Here is a 15,113-nt window from a genome sequence, read left to right as displayed (position 1 = left end):
GCTGTCTCACAGCGCCAGAGACCCGAGTCCACTCCTGACCATGGGTGCTGTCTGCACAGAGTTTGTACATTCTCACTGGGGCTTTTGTCTCCAGGGGCTTTGGTTTCCTCCTACATCCCATAGACGTGCAGGTTTGTAGAAACATAGAAAATAGGTGCAGGAGAAGGCCATACGACACAGCATCGCCATTCATTGTGATCATGGCTGATCATCCACAATCAGTAGCCCGTGCCTGCCTTCCCCTCATGCCCCTTGATTCCGCAAATTCCTAGAGTTCTATCTAAGTACCGGTAGGTTAATTGGCTTCTGTAAATTGTCCCTAGTGTGCAGGATAGAACTAATGTTGAGAGGGGATCTTATAGAAACTTACAAAATTCTTAAGGGGTTGGACAGGCTAGATGCAGGAAGATTGCTCCCGATGTTGGGGAAGTCCAGGACAAGGGGTCACAGCTTAAGGATAAGGGGAAATCCTTTAAAACCGAGATGAGAAGAACTTTTTTCACACAGAGAGTGGTGAATCTCTGGAACTCCCTGCCACAGAGGGTAGTCGAGGCCAGTTCATTGGCTATATTTAAGAGGGAGTTAGATGTGGCCCTTGTGGCTAAGGGGATCAGAGGGTATGGAGAGAAGGCAGGTACGGGATACTGAGTTGGATGATCAGCCATGATCATATTGAATGGCGGTGCAGGCTCGAAGGGCCGAATGGCCTACTCCTGCACCTAATTTCTATGTTTCTATGTTTCTATGTTTCTAATGTATGGGGTGGTTGCTGGTTGGTGCGGATACGGTGAGCTGAAGGACCTATTTCCAAACTATCTCTAAGCTAAACTAAACTAAATCAATTTTTCTTATGGTGTATGCTCTGTCCTTGTTATCTGTCTTGTACTGTTTACTCTGTAAGTTTTGTGAACAAGGAATTTCATAGCACCCTGGTGTGTGTGTATATATATATGCATATATATGTATATATGCATATATATGTATATATGCATATATATGTATGTATATATGTATGTATGTATATGTGTGCATGTGTATGTGTATATATATATATGTATATATATGTATATATATGAATGTATATACACATGTGTGTGTATATGTATATATATATGTATGTATGTATGTATATGTATGTATATATTTGCAACAAATATATCTACAATGTGTTCCCAGGCTTCATGCACCCATCCAGGGCAGCACAGTGGGGCAGCTACTAGAGCCACTCACTCACGGCACCAGAGACCCAGGTTCGACCCTGACCTCGGGTGCTGTCTGTGTGTAGTTTGCACGTTCTCCCCGTGACCTGCGTAGGTTTTCTCGGGGATCTCCAGTTTCCTCCCACACTCCAAAGACTTACGGGTTTGTAGGTTAATTGTCTTTTGTTGGAAACCTGTATCTGCAGTTCCTACTTCTACAGCTAGCAGGCAGTCTATTTCGTAGAAACAAGGAACTGCAGATGCTGGTTTACACAAAAGGGTACAAAGTGCTGGAATAACTCAGCGGGTCAGGCAGCATCTGTGGAGAACATGGATAGGTGATGTTTCACAGAGTGCTGGAGTAACTCAGTAGGTCAGGCAGCATCTGTGGAGAACATGGATAGGTGACGTTTCACAGAGTGCTGGAGTAACTCAGCGGGTCAGGCAGCATCTGTGGAGAACATGGATAGGTGACGTTTCACAGAGTGCTGGAGTAACTCAGCAGGTCAGGCAGCATCTGTGGAGAACATGGATAGGTGACGTTTCACAGAGTGCTGGAGTAACTCAGCGGATCAGGCAGCATCTCTGAGGAACGTTGGTAGGTGACGTTTCAGGACAGAACCCTTCTTCAGGGATCTTCAGGGTAGTTATTCTGTGGAACATTGCCACAGAGGGCTGTGGAAGCCAATTCGGGATATTTTTAAGGCAGAGACAGACATATTCTTGATTGGAATGGGTGTCGAGGGTTATGAGGAGAAGGCAGGGGAATGGCATTAGGAGGCGGAGATCAGCCATGATTGAATGGCAGAGTGGACCCGATGGGCCGAATGGCCTAATTCTACTCCTATAACTTGTGAATACTGACCATATCATTAACTGGGTTTCTCCATCCACGGATGCCGACTGACCCACGGGCTATTTCTGGCAGCTTCTGTTGTATGCTTCGGGTTTGAGTATCTGCAGTTTTCTGATGGTCATCCACTTGGCCCTCTCCTTGCAGATGGGGTTCGATGGTTTTTTCTTCGGCCGCCTCGATTATCAGGACAAGAGCGCAAGAGAGTATAGCCGGGAGATGGAACTGGTGTGGCGAGCAAGCGCTAGTCTCCCGCAGCCCAGCGCCGACTTGTTCACAGGTTGGTAAAGACCTTCTTTGTTTGTCTGCTCTGCCTCCGAAAACGATGTATTCAACAGAGAGTTACGGGGCCTGTCCCACTTTCACGACCTAATTCACTACCTCTGCCGAGTTTGTCCCTGACTCATACTCGCAGTATGGTCGTCACGAGGTCGTAGGAGGTCGTAGGTAGGTCGTAGCAGGCCGTGATGCTAGTCGTAGGTACTCGAGGCATCAAGTAGGTCGGGCGTTTTTTCTAGCCTGATGAGAAATGTCCACGAGTAAAAAAGGTTGTGAATTAGGTCGTGGAAGTGGGACAGGCCCTTTAGATTTAGCTCTTAGGGAAAAAGGAATCGGGGGATATGGGGGGAAAAGCAGGAACGGGATACTGATTTTAGATGATCAGCCATGATCATATTGAATGGCGGTGCTGGCTCGAGGGGCCGAATGGCCTCCTCCTGCACCCATTTTTCTATGTTTCTATGTTTCTTGCAAGAACGGCGGCATTGAATATTAGGGTAGCACGGTGGCGCAGGGGTAGAGTTGCTGCCTCACGGCGCCAGGGACACGGGTTCGATCCTGACCACGGAGTTTGTACGTTCTTTCTCTTTTCTCCGGGATCTCCGGTTTCCTCCCACACTCCAAAGAATACGGGGGAAATGGACGGGAATATGGGGGGCAATACAGTAGGGGAGAATGAGGTGGCGCAGCGGTAGAGTTGCTGCCTCACAGCGCCAGAGACCCGGGTCAGGAGATTCAACCCGAACCGCTTCCGCCAACGTTTAATTACTGTGACCCCGCAGGTGTTCTCCCCAACGGATACAACCCTCCCTTGATGCTGTGCTGGGACGTGCTTTGTTCTGACGAACCCATCAAGGATGATAAAGACCTGGACGAGTACAATGTGGACAATGTCGTGTCGTACTTCCTGCAGACTGCGCGCGATCAGGTGAGTCGCAAGGTCGTGATGGGGTACATGGAGGTGTACAGAGAATGAGGCAGCATCTATGGAGAGAAGGAATGGGTGACGTTTCGGGTCTCGGGTGGAGATGGGGAGGAATTTCTTTAGTCAGAGGGTGGTGAATCTGTGGAATTCTTTGCCACAGAAGGCTGTGGAGGCCAAGTCAGTGGATATTTTTAAGGCAGAGATAGATAGATTCTTGATTAGTACGGGTGTCAGAGGTTGTGGGGGGAAGGCAGGAGGCGGTCACGGTGGCGCAGCAGTAGAGTTGCTGCCTTGCAGTGAATACAGCGCCAGAGACAAAGGGTTCGATCCTGACTACGGGAGCTGCCCGTACGGAGTTTGTACGTTCTCCCCGTGACCTGCGTGAGTTTTCGCTGAGATCTTCGGTTTCCTCCCACACTCCAAAGACGTGCAAGTTAATTGGCTTGGTAAATGTAAAAATTGTCCCTAGTTGGGTATAGGATGGTGTTAATGTGCGGGGATCGCTGGTCGGCACAGACCCAGTGGGCCGAAGGGACTGTTTCCACACTGTATCTCTAATCCAAACCAAAAATAGGGTTAGGGTTAGGAGGGAGAGATAGATCAGCCTTGATTGAAAGGCGGAGTAGACTTGATGGGCCGAATGGCCTAATTCCTCTCCTATCACCTGTGACATTATCACCCCTGTTATTCTCGGCGGTCCCAGTCAGATCCCCCGCTTGGATCTGGACCATCTACAACTCCCTGGGGGCCGCGTTGTGGTGATGTGATTGTGAATGAGTTGTTTTAACGGAGTATTTCTCTCCCTCACCTCAAGGCAAAGCATTACAAAACCAACCAGATCATCATGACCATGGGATCGGATTTCCAGTACCAAGACGCCAACATGTGGTACAAGAACCTGGATAAGCTCATCAAATACGTCAACGCCGCGGTAAGGATTCTGCGCAATTCCCGTGCGTTTGCGGGTTTAGCCACCCCTTGTTTAGTTTAGTTTAGAGACCACTACATTTAGAAAACCTTAGGCTTGTCTTGGCGGAAAAAGCAGATCAATTTCTCAAGACATGGTCATCTTTTACTGAATGTTCTCAACAACAGAATGGTTAAACACAAATTTAAACCCGATGCCAGGAATGATTGAGGTGGGGGGGGAAGGTATATCTCCATCCTTTTCTTTTCTCTTGCACTTCTTTGGTAGCTTAGGGGTCTTTTTTTCCTTTTTTCCCCTTTTTTTTTGATTTAGGCAAGGCAAGGCAACTTTATTTATATAGCACATTTCATACACGAGGCAGACTCAAAGTGCTTCACATAAAAACATGTCATACAATAAATGAAATAATAAAATGAAATAAAATAGAAGAACTAAAAGAAAAGAAAAGCAAAATTAAAAATGCATTATAAAAAGTGCAAAAGTTAAAAGTGCAATGTAGTTAAGATTTAGCTGAAAGCTAAAGTAAACATAAAAGTTTTCAGTCTTGTTTTAAAAGTGGTCAAAGTTGAGGCAAGTCTTAAATCTTCAGGAAGTTTATTCCAGCTATTTGTTGCATAGTAACTAAATCCTGCTTTCCCATGTTTTGTATTTACTCTGGGAATCACTAGCAGATTGGTTTCAGAAGATCTTAGCGGTCTAGAAGGCTTATATAGTGGAAGCATGTCAGTGATATACTTTGGCCCTAAACCATGTAGTGATTTATAGATGAGCAGCAGGATTTTAAAATCAATTCTCTGACATACATTAGGTTTCAATGTTAAAATTGAAGCTGTACAATAATTGTATAGCTGTCATGTCGATCGCCTTATCCCTGTACAATTGCTTCTAATAAAATAAATTCATTTAGTCCAGAGACACAGAGCGGGAAACAGGCCCTTCGGCCCACCGAGTCCGCGCCGACCAGCCATCCTCGCACACTATAACACTGTCCTACACACTCTAGGGACAACTCACAATTATACCAAGCCAATCAACCTATACATAAATGATCCCTCTTACACACGTTTCCTGCGATTTAAATCTTCTTTAACTTACCTGTCATTTAGAGATACAGCGCGGAAACAGGCCCTTCGGCCCACCGAGTCCACGCCGACCACTAACACTGGCCTACATGAAAAAGTTCACTTTAAAGATAGACAAAGTACAAATTCTTAAGACCATACAAAGCTTTAATTTAACGTCTGACCTAGAGACCCAGAGGCAACAATTTTACATCTGAATACTCCAGCAACACACACACAGAAATACCAGAAAACCGGGGTTAATATACCTACAGACTTAATACCAATTGCATGAGGTAATGTACCAGGAACCATCAGCCACCTCCAAATATGGAGTTGTTTTTCACTCTTTGCCAAAAGCCAGTCATCCCAATGGCATCCTCTGGCCCTCTTTCATACACACAGGCTTGGTATAATTGTAAATTGACCCTAGTGTGTGAGTGTGCGGGGATCGCTGGTCGGCGATGACTCGATGGGCCGAAGGGCCTGCTTCCATGCTATGTCTCTAAATGAAACTAAACTAAAGAAGGTTTTAACTTGCAGGGAACATGTGTGAGAGGGATCCCTTGTGTATCGGCTGTTCCTTGTTTCTACAAGTGTGTCAGGTGGATACAGGTGGGGGGGGGGGGGGGCCTTGGGCAACTGGTGAGCTGAGTGTGGAAGGACTTGACATTGAACGTTGAATGGATGCATTCTCTGAAGCATCTCTCTTTGTTTATAAGCAGCAGACCTTGGGGAGCGATGTCAATGTGTTCTACTCCACCCCCTCCTGCTACCTGTACGAGTTAAACAAGGCCAACCTCACCTGGTGAGTCTTCCACTGTTATATCCTCTCTCCTCCTCTCACTCCCTGTTTCAGTTCAGTTTATGGTGCAGTGAAAAGCTTGTGTTTCGTGCTATCCAGTCAGCGGAAAAACAATACATGATTACAATCGAGCCGCCCACACTGTACAGATACAGGATAAAGGGAATAATGTTTAGTGCATGAGAAAGCCCAGTAGAGTCCGAGGATCTCCAATGAGATAGTTCAGGACTGCTCTCTAGTTGTTGGTAGGATGGCTCAATTGCCTGACCTCAGTGCGTATAAAGTGTGCCTTCCTTGAAGCTAGAACTGAAGGTAGAATGTTTAAGAAAGAACTGCAGATGCTGGAAAAATCGAAGGTAGACAAAATGCTGGAGAAACTCAGCGGGTGAGGCAGCATCTATGGAGCGAAGGAATAGGTGACGTTTCAGGTCGAGACCCTTCCTCAGAACCAAAGTTAGAGATTGGGTTTACATGACAAGTTGGGTAGCCCTTTCTGCCCGCTAGTCTATTCAGTAAGATCATGGGTGATCTGATTTTGGCCTCAATACTTTCCTGATGATTCTCAATAGTAGCTTCAATAACAATCAATCTATCTCAACCTTGGCTGTTATAGTTTAGGTTTTAGAGATACAGCGCGGAAACAGTCCCTTCAGCCCACCGGGTCCCTTCCGACCAGCGATCCCCCACATATTAAGGGTCTCGATCCGAAACGTCACCTATTCCTTCACTCCGTAGATGCTGCCTCACCCGCTGAGTTTCTCCAGCATTTTTGTCGACCTTCGATATTCCCAGCATCTGCAGTTCCTTCTTAAACAAACCCCACCATCCTACACACACTGGGGACAATTTTTACATTTACACCAAGCCAATTAACCTACAAACCTGCACGCCTTTGGAGTGTGGGAGGAAACCGTGGGAAGATCTTGGAGAAAAGCCACGGGGAGAACGTACAAACTCCGTACAGACAGCACCCGTAGTCAGGATGGAACCCGGGCCTCCGGCGCTCCAAGCGCTGTAAGGCAGCAACTCTACCACTGTGCCACCGTGTCGACTGTATTCAGCGATATATTCTGCATTGAAATACATTAAAGATAGTCCGGGGGTCGATCATTATAACTGGGGTCTTGCTCTCTCTCTGTCCACAGGTCGGTGAAGACTGATGATTTCTTCCCCTACGCCGATGGTCCCTATCAGTTCTGGACAGGGTTCTACACCAGCCGACCGGCTCTGAAACGTTACGAGAGGATGAGCAACAACTTCCTACAAGTGGGTTGGACTTGTTTGTACACAGTGTAACCCAGGCACCAGCACCCAGGCCCCACCTGATGCTGAATAGTTTCAGCTAGTGACAATAACACGTCCCATTTTGAGTTTGGTAGCGCGTGTGTGTGTGTGTGTGTGTGTGTGTGTGTGTGTGTGTGTGTGTGTGTGTGTGTGTGTGTGTGTGTGTGTGTGTGTGTGTGTGTGTGTTTGTGTGTGTGTGAGCATCCACTCCCTCCTCTAGAATGTACACCCACCCCACCCCTATCTCGGCTCCTCTGCTTGGTGGTAGAGTTGCCACCTTACAGCGCCAGGGACCCGAATTTGATCCTAACAACGGGTGCTGTCTGTGCGGAGTTTGCACGTTCTCCCCGTGACCTCGTGGGTTTTCTCCAGGTAATCCGGTTTCCTCCCACGCTCCAAAGTCGTGCAGGATTGTCGGTTAATTGGCTTCGGTAAAACTGTAAATTGTGCGTGGTGTGTGGGTTTAATCCTGACCCTGGCTACTGCAGCGTTGGGAGTTTGCACGTTCTCCCCGTGACCTCGTGGGTTTTCTCCAGGTGCTCCAGATTCCACCCACACTCCAAAGATGCGCAGGCTTGTACTCCAATTGGCTTCCTGTAAATTGTCCCGAGTGTGTGTAGGATTGAACCAGTGTGAATGGGTGATTGTTGGTCAGCATGGACCCGGTGGGCCGAAGGGCCTGTTTCCACGCTGAATCCAACAAACGGAAACTAAACTAAAACCTTCTCCCTTGTCTCGAGTTTTGACCACACCAGGCATTCCTCCCTCTGTCTGCCCTTGGAAAATGGCCACCAAAGCTCAACCTGAGTGTAGCCAGTTCATTGGCTATATTTAAGAGGGAGTTAGATGTGGCTAAAGGGATCAGGGGGTATGGAGAGAAGGCAGGTACAGGATACTGAGTTGGATGATCAGCCATGATCATATTGAATGGCGGTGCAGGCTTGAAGGGCCGAATGGCCTACTCCTGCACCTAATTTCTATGTTTCTATGAGCACAAAACAAACTGCTGGAGGGACCCAACCCCAAACAGCATATGTTCTTTTCCCTGTGCAGATGCTGCCTGACCCGCAGAGTTCCTCCAGCACTTTGTTCTTTTGCTCAAGATCCCAGCATCTGCAATTCCTTGTGTCTTGCCTTGTTTGCCCTCAGCTTGTTGGCTATCATTGCACCTCACCTCAAAATATGTGGCAACCTTACGCCGGGCCCCCTTTGTTCTCGGTGGCCTGGAGTATTGTGTGCAGTTTTGGTCCCCTAATTTGAGGAAGGACATTCTTGCTATTGAGGGAGGGCAGCGTAGGTTTACAAGGTTAATTCCCGGGATGGCGGGACTGTCATATGCTGAGAGAATGGAGCGGCTGGGCTTGTACACTCTGGAGTTTAGAAGGATGAGAGGGGGATCTCATTGAAACATACAAGATTGTTAAGGGTTTGGACACGCTAGAGGCAGGAAACATGTTCCCGATGTTGGGGGAGTCCAGAACCAGGGGTCACAGTTTAAGAATAAGGAGTAAGCCATTTAGAACGGAGACGAGGAAACACTTTTTCTAAGATCATCGGTGGCAGCAGACTTCCCTCAGTGACATCACTTTACTCAACAAGACTCACCAGAAAGGCCAAAAAAATCATAGCAGACCACTTTCACCCGGCACATTACCTCTTTAATCTCCTCCCATCAGGAAGGAGATATAGAAGCATTAAAGGTAAAACATCTCGCTTCAGAGACAGCACCTACCTCCAAGCCATCAGATATTTGAATTTGCACTAATCACTCTGCACTTTCATTTGCACTTGCACTTACACTTAACATGATGCTGCTGGGTACTGTCCTTCCTGTATATATTGTCCTTCGTACAGTATTGTCTGTATTATTTATTGTGGTGTATGTGGTGGATGTATTGTACTGTATTGTATCTGTCTGAGAGCGAACCAAGACACATTCCTATCAACTTGTTGACATGGCAATAAACTTCTTGAATCTTGAATCTCACAGGGAGTGGTGAGTCTGTGGAATTCTCTGCCTCAGAGTTCGCTGGATGCTTTCAAGAGAGAGCTAGATAGGGCTCTTAAAAATAGCGGAGTTAGGGGATATGGGGAGAAAGCAGGAACTGATTGGGGATAATCAGCCATGATCACATTGAATGGCGGTGCTGGCCCCTGACCCCTGGTTTTGGACTCCTCCAACATCGGGAACATGTTTCCTGCCTCTAGCGTGTCCAAACCCTTAACAATCTTATATGTTTGCTTATATGTATCAATCTTATATGTAACAATCTTATATGTATCGGAAGATTGCTCCCGATGTTGGGGAAGTCCAGGACAAGGGGTCACAGCTTAAGGATAAGGGGGAAATCCTTTAAAACCGAGATGAGAAGAACTTTTTTCACACAGAGAGTGGTGAATCTCTGGAACTCCCTGCCACAGAGGGTAGTCGAGGCCAGTTCATTGGCTATATTTAAGAGGGAGTTAGATGTGGCCCTTGTGGCTAAGGGGATCAGAGGGTATGGAGAGAAGGCAGGTACGGGATACTGAGTTGGATGATCAGCCATGATCATATTGAATGGCGGTGCAGGCTCGAAGGGCCGAATGGCCTACTCCTGCACCTAATTTCTATGTTTCTATGTTTCTATGTTTCAATAAGATCCCTTCTCATCCTTCTAAACTCCAGACTGTACAAGCCCAGCCGCTCCATTCTCTCAGCATATGACAGTCCCGCCATCCCGGGAATTAACCTTGTAAACCTACGCTGCACTCCGTCAATAGCAAGAATGGGTAGTTGAGGCTGGGACTATTCCAACATTTAAGAAACATTTAGACAGGTACATGGATAGGACAGGTTTGGAGGGATATGGACCAAGCGCAGGCAGGTGGGACATTGTTGGCTAGTGTGGGCAAGTTGGGCCGAAGGGCCTGTTTCCACACTGTATCACTCTATGACATGTCTTTCCTTCACAGGTCTGTAATCAGCTAGAGGTCCTGGCATCGGCACCAGCTCGTTATGGCCCTTACGGTGAAGGGAACAGTGCCGTACTGAGTGAGTACCTGTACAATGTTCACCTGTGTTCATAGAGTCACGCAGCACGGAAACAGGCCCTTCGGCCCCTCCCGCCCAAAGTTGCCCCATCTACACTCGTCCCACCTGCCCACAATTGGCCCATCTCTCTCGAAACCTTTCCTCTCCATGTAACTGTCTAAATGTTATTATAACACCTCACTCAATTACCTTCCACATATCGCCCCTCATGTCGCCCCTCAGGTGCCTAGTGAATCTTTCCTCTCCAACTTTAAGCCATGTGCCCTGGTTCATGATTCCCCAACTCTGGGTAAAAGACTGTGCATTCATTCACCCTATCTATTCCCCTCGTGGTCTTATGCAACTCTACCGCTGTGCCACCCCACACCATCCTCAGTGTGAAAAGGTTGCCACTCAGCTAGCAAGATGTTCCTAAGTGATAGGAGCAGAATAAGGCCATTCAGCCCGTCAAATCTACCCTGCCCTTCAGTCATGGCTGATCCATCTTTCAACTCCTAGGAGTAGAATTAGGCCATTCGGCCCATCAAGTCTATTCAGCCATTCAATCATGACTGGTCTATCTCTCCCTCCTAACCCCATTCTCCTGCCTTCTCCCCATAACCCCTGACACGTACTAATCAAGAATCTATCTATCTCTGCCTTAAAAATATCCACTGACTTGGCCTCCACAGCCTTCTGTGGCAATGAATTCCACAGATTCACCACCCTCTGACTAAAGGAATTCCTCCTCATCTCCTTCCTAAAAGAATGTCCTTTAATTCTGAGGCTGTGCCCTCTGGTCCTAGACTCTCCCACTAGTGGAAACATCCTCTCCACATCCGCTCTATCCAAGCCTCTCTCGATAAGGAGGTAATTACTTAAAACTGGGATGCGCAGGTCTGAACTGACAGAGGATGTGTGGAACTCTAGGCCTTTGGCTCCAAATAATGTGGGCGTTGTGGTCTCTGGGGGCCTGCTCTGTTGGGGCAGCTGAATGACTGTGGTGCGATCACCCTGGAGCTAAGGTTGTGTTTGTGTTTAGAGCGAGCGATGGGGGTCGCCCAGCATCACGATGCCGTCTCCGGTACGGAGAAGCAGCACGTCGCGGATGACTACGCCAAGAGACTTGCCAAAGGCTGGGACAGCTGCCAGGTATGGTCACCATCGGCCCGCACCAACTCCACGCCCGTAGTTCCATGTCTCCTTTAGTTTTAGATTTAGAGATACAGCGCGGAAACAGGCCAACCGAGTCCGCGCCGGCCAGCCATCCCCGCACACTAACGCTGTCCTACACACACCAGGGACAATTTACACATCACACCAAGCCAATCAACCTACAAACCTGTACGTCTTTGGAGCGTGGGAGGAAACCGAAGATCTCGGAGAAAACCCACGTAGTCGGGATGGAACCCGGGTCTCTGGCGCTTTAAGGCAGCAACTCTACTGCTGGGCCACCGTGGCCGCCTCCTTCCGACTGGGAAGGACGTTCGTCGTCGGTCGAGTCGAGTTTCTTGCCGTGTGCACAAGAACGGTGGCGCAGCGGTAGAGGTGCTGCCTGACAGCGCCAGGGACCCGGGTTCCATCCCGACCACCGGTGCTGTCTGTACGGAGTTTGCACGTTCTCCCCGTGACCTGCGTGGGTTTTCTCCGAGATCTTCGGTTTCCTCCCACACTCCAAAGGCGTACAGGGTTGCAGGTTAATTGGCTTGGTGTATGTGTAAATTGTCCCTAGTGTGTGTAGGATGGTGTTAGCGTGCGGGGATCGCTGGTCGGTGCCGACTCGGTGGGCCTGTTTCCACGCTGTATCTCTAAACTAAACTAGAAACCTCCTTATGTTGCCACTCGATGTTCAGATTGGATGGAGTTGGCTGTTGATCCTGTGCTAATTTGTTGCCATTATTTGCTCCTAGGTGCTGATCAGTAACGCTTTGTCATATCTCAGTCGATCCAAGCAAAACTTTGCCTTCTGTAACAATCTCAACATCAGTGTATGTCCTTACATTGAAGAGATTAGTAATGTAAGTTGTTTTTTGCAAACTCACTATGGCATTCTCTTTCCTCCCTCCTTCCCACTCCCCTTCCAAACCAGTTGCTTCAGGTCAGAGAGGTATTGGATGTGATACATTTTACTCGTAGGCAGGTCGTGATGGTAGTCGTAGGTCGGTAACTGGCCCGAGACGTGACATCATTTTATCATGTGGTCATTTTCCACTCGTAGCTAGTCGTAGTTGGTCTTAGGTGTGGAAGACTGAGGTCGAGGGGGGTCGTAGGAGGTCGTAGACATAGTCGTAGGAGGTCTTTTACTTTGGCGTGTCAACACGGCCTTGAGATTTTTTCCAACTCGTCTAGGCTCTTCTAAACTCGTGGATTAGCTCGTCCAAGTGGGACAGCCCCTTGAGATCGTTTTCTCTGGAACGCCAGAGGTTGCAGGAGATCTGATAAAAAATGTGTGAAATTGTGTACCTTTAGGCCGATGGGAGAGGGGAGAGGATGGAGTGAGGTGAGACTGGCCCTTGATTATGCTGCTGGCCTTGCCGGGGCAGCGTGAGGCGTAGATGGAGTCAATGGAAAGGAGACACAAAATGCTGGAGTAACTCAGCATCTCTGGGGAGGTTGGTTTGTGCGATAGTCTGGGCTGCGTCCACAATTCTTACAGTCTTGGATGCACTTGGAAACTGGTACGGGGTTTTACAGTCAGATGCTGAGGGACAGTGTGTAAGCGGGGGGGGGGGGGGGGGGGGGGGGGGTTGGTGTTACTGCTGTAGCAAGGTCTCTTATTAACCCTTCTCTCTGCCTTCAGTTCACAGTCACCCTGTACAACCCCCTCGCCAGGTCAGTGAGAACATACTTGAGGTTACCTGTCAACGGCACCAACTACATTGTCACCGACCCTGAGGGCAGCTCAGTCCTAAACCAGGTATCATCAGCGTACAGTGACTCGTATGAAACTATTGAACATGTGGTATACAGAAACATGAGGCCGGGTCTGAAGAAGGGTTTCGGCAAGAAACGTCGCCTATTTCCTTCGCTCCACAGATGCTGCCTCACCCGCTGAGTTTCTCCAGCATTTTTGTCTACCTTCGATTTTCCAGCATCTGCAGTTCCTTCTTAAACATAGGAACATGAAAAGTAGGTGCAGGAATAGGCCATTCGGCCCTTCGAGCCAGCACCGCCATTCAATATGATCATGATTGATCACCCAGGATCAGCGTCCCGTTCCTGCTTTCTCTCCATATCCCTTGATTCCGTCAGCCCTAAGAGCTTCTTCTTATCGACTCCACACACAAGATTAGATGTTGACCAGCCAGAGCTGTTCACATTTCTCGGCATCTGCGTACAATGGTGTCTGTCTTGTCGCTTCTTGTGCGTGGTGGTGGAAAGATTGGTGGAAACAGGGCCGCGAGGTGAACACTCTCTCCTTGACCCCAGTCCTAAGAGCTAAATCTAACTCTCTCTTGAAAACATAAATGATGTGACGTCTGATGGATCAGCCATGATTGAATGGTGGAGTAGACTTGATGGGCCGAATGGCCTAATTCTGCTCCTATAACGTATGGCCTTATGGTGTGTTCTCTATCCATCCCTCCCCCACCCTAATCATCTTGCTAATTCCACTGTTTGTATCCCTCGTTATCACCCCGTTCCCCAGCCAACAATGAACCATTGTGGGCTCCACCGATCCGGCGTCATCCGTGCGGGCTCTGCGTTGTTCCGTACCTTCCCATTCGCCCTCCCTGACTCTCAGTCTAAAGGGTCTCGACCCGAAATGTCACCTATTCCTTCTCTCCGGAGATGCTGCCTGTCCCAGCTGAGTTACTCCAGCACTTTTACGTATATCTTCCGTGTAAACCAGCATCTGCAGTTCCTTCCTACATAAATGATGTGCTTTGTTTGCCAGTAGTGTATTAAACCTGCTGTTTCAATACAGATAAAGATTCAGCATGGAAACAGGCCCTTCGGCCATCGAGTCCGTGCTGACCAGCGATCTCCCGTTCACACTAGTTCTATCTTACACACCAGTGACAATTTACAGAAGCCAATTAACCTTTAAACCTGTACGTCTTTGGAGTGTGGGAGGAAACCGGAGCACCCGGAGAAAACCCACGCGGTCACAGGGAGAATGTATAAACTCTGCACAGACAGCACCCGTAGTCGGGGTCGAACCTGGGTCTCTGGCGCTGTGAAACCGCTACTCTACCACCGTGCTGCCCTAAATGCTAGTTGTGGTACCCACCTCATTTACTTACTGTTATTGTATCAGGGAGTTGTAATGTATAGGTCTACAATATATGGTGGTGTGTTAACTTCTCTCCCTCTCTCCCCCCCACCCCCTTGCCCCCCTTCTCCCCCCCCCCCCCCCCCCCCAGTTAGTGCCGGTGTCTAACTTCACGGTGGCTGTGCGCCAGGACCGTGGTTCTGCGGTGAACGAGCTGGTGTTTGAGGCGTGGGTGCCACCGCTGGGTTTCAGCACCTACCGGGTGTCACGTAAACCAGCGGACTCGGTCATCCACCGCGTGGTCTGGCCGTCGGCCGGCTATCAGGACGGGGGCAGAGACGCCATGGTCATCGAAAACGACGTGAGTAACGTCCACCGCAGGGCAGCACACGCGTTCTATGTTAGATCACACACGCGTGCTCCGTTAGTACACACGCGTGCTCTGTTAGTTCACACACGCGTGCTCCGTTAGTTCACACACGCGTGCTCCGTTAGTTCACACACGCATGCTGTTATTTCACACACGCGTTCTATGTTAGATCACACACGTGTG

At 48.6% G+C, this 15,113-nt stretch overlaps 1 protein-coding gene across 1 annotated transcript in view; it reads left to right on the top strand.

The window, feature by feature from the left end:
- The window catches only part of man2b1 (mannosidase alpha class 2B member 1), a 38,165-nt gene that overhangs the window by 7,666 nt on the left and 15,386 nt on the right, over positions 1-15,113 (top strand). The window contains exons 5-14 of the mRNA XM_033050747.1: positions 2,200-2,332; positions 3,114-3,259; positions 4,071-4,187; positions 5,971-6,053; positions 7,196-7,316; positions 10,287-10,365; positions 11,387-11,496; positions 12,255-12,362; positions 13,145-13,261; positions 14,712-14,921. Coding sequence (XP_032906638.1) covers positions 2,200-2,332; positions 3,114-3,259; positions 4,071-4,187; positions 5,971-6,053; positions 7,196-7,316; positions 10,287-10,365; positions 11,387-11,496; positions 12,255-12,362; positions 13,145-13,261; positions 14,712-14,921 — 1,224 coding nt within the window. The remainder of the gene's footprint in view (positions 1-2,199; positions 2,333-3,113; positions 3,260-4,070; positions 4,188-5,970; positions 6,054-7,195; positions 7,317-10,286; positions 10,366-11,386; positions 11,497-12,254; positions 12,363-13,144; positions 13,262-14,711; positions 14,922-15,113) is intronic.

Source organism: Amblyraja radiata, chromosome 35 (genome assembly GCF_010909765.2).
Source record: "Amblyraja radiata isolate CabotCenter1 chromosome 35, sAmbRad1.1.pri, whole genome shotgun sequence".
In the NCBI taxonomy this organism is placed as follows: Eukaryota; Metazoa; Chordata; class Chondrichthyes; order Rajiformes; family Rajidae; genus Amblyraja; species Amblyraja radiata.
Note: the sequence above shows the minus strand (reverse complement) of the source record. Positions and strands in the feature narration are given on the sequence as shown.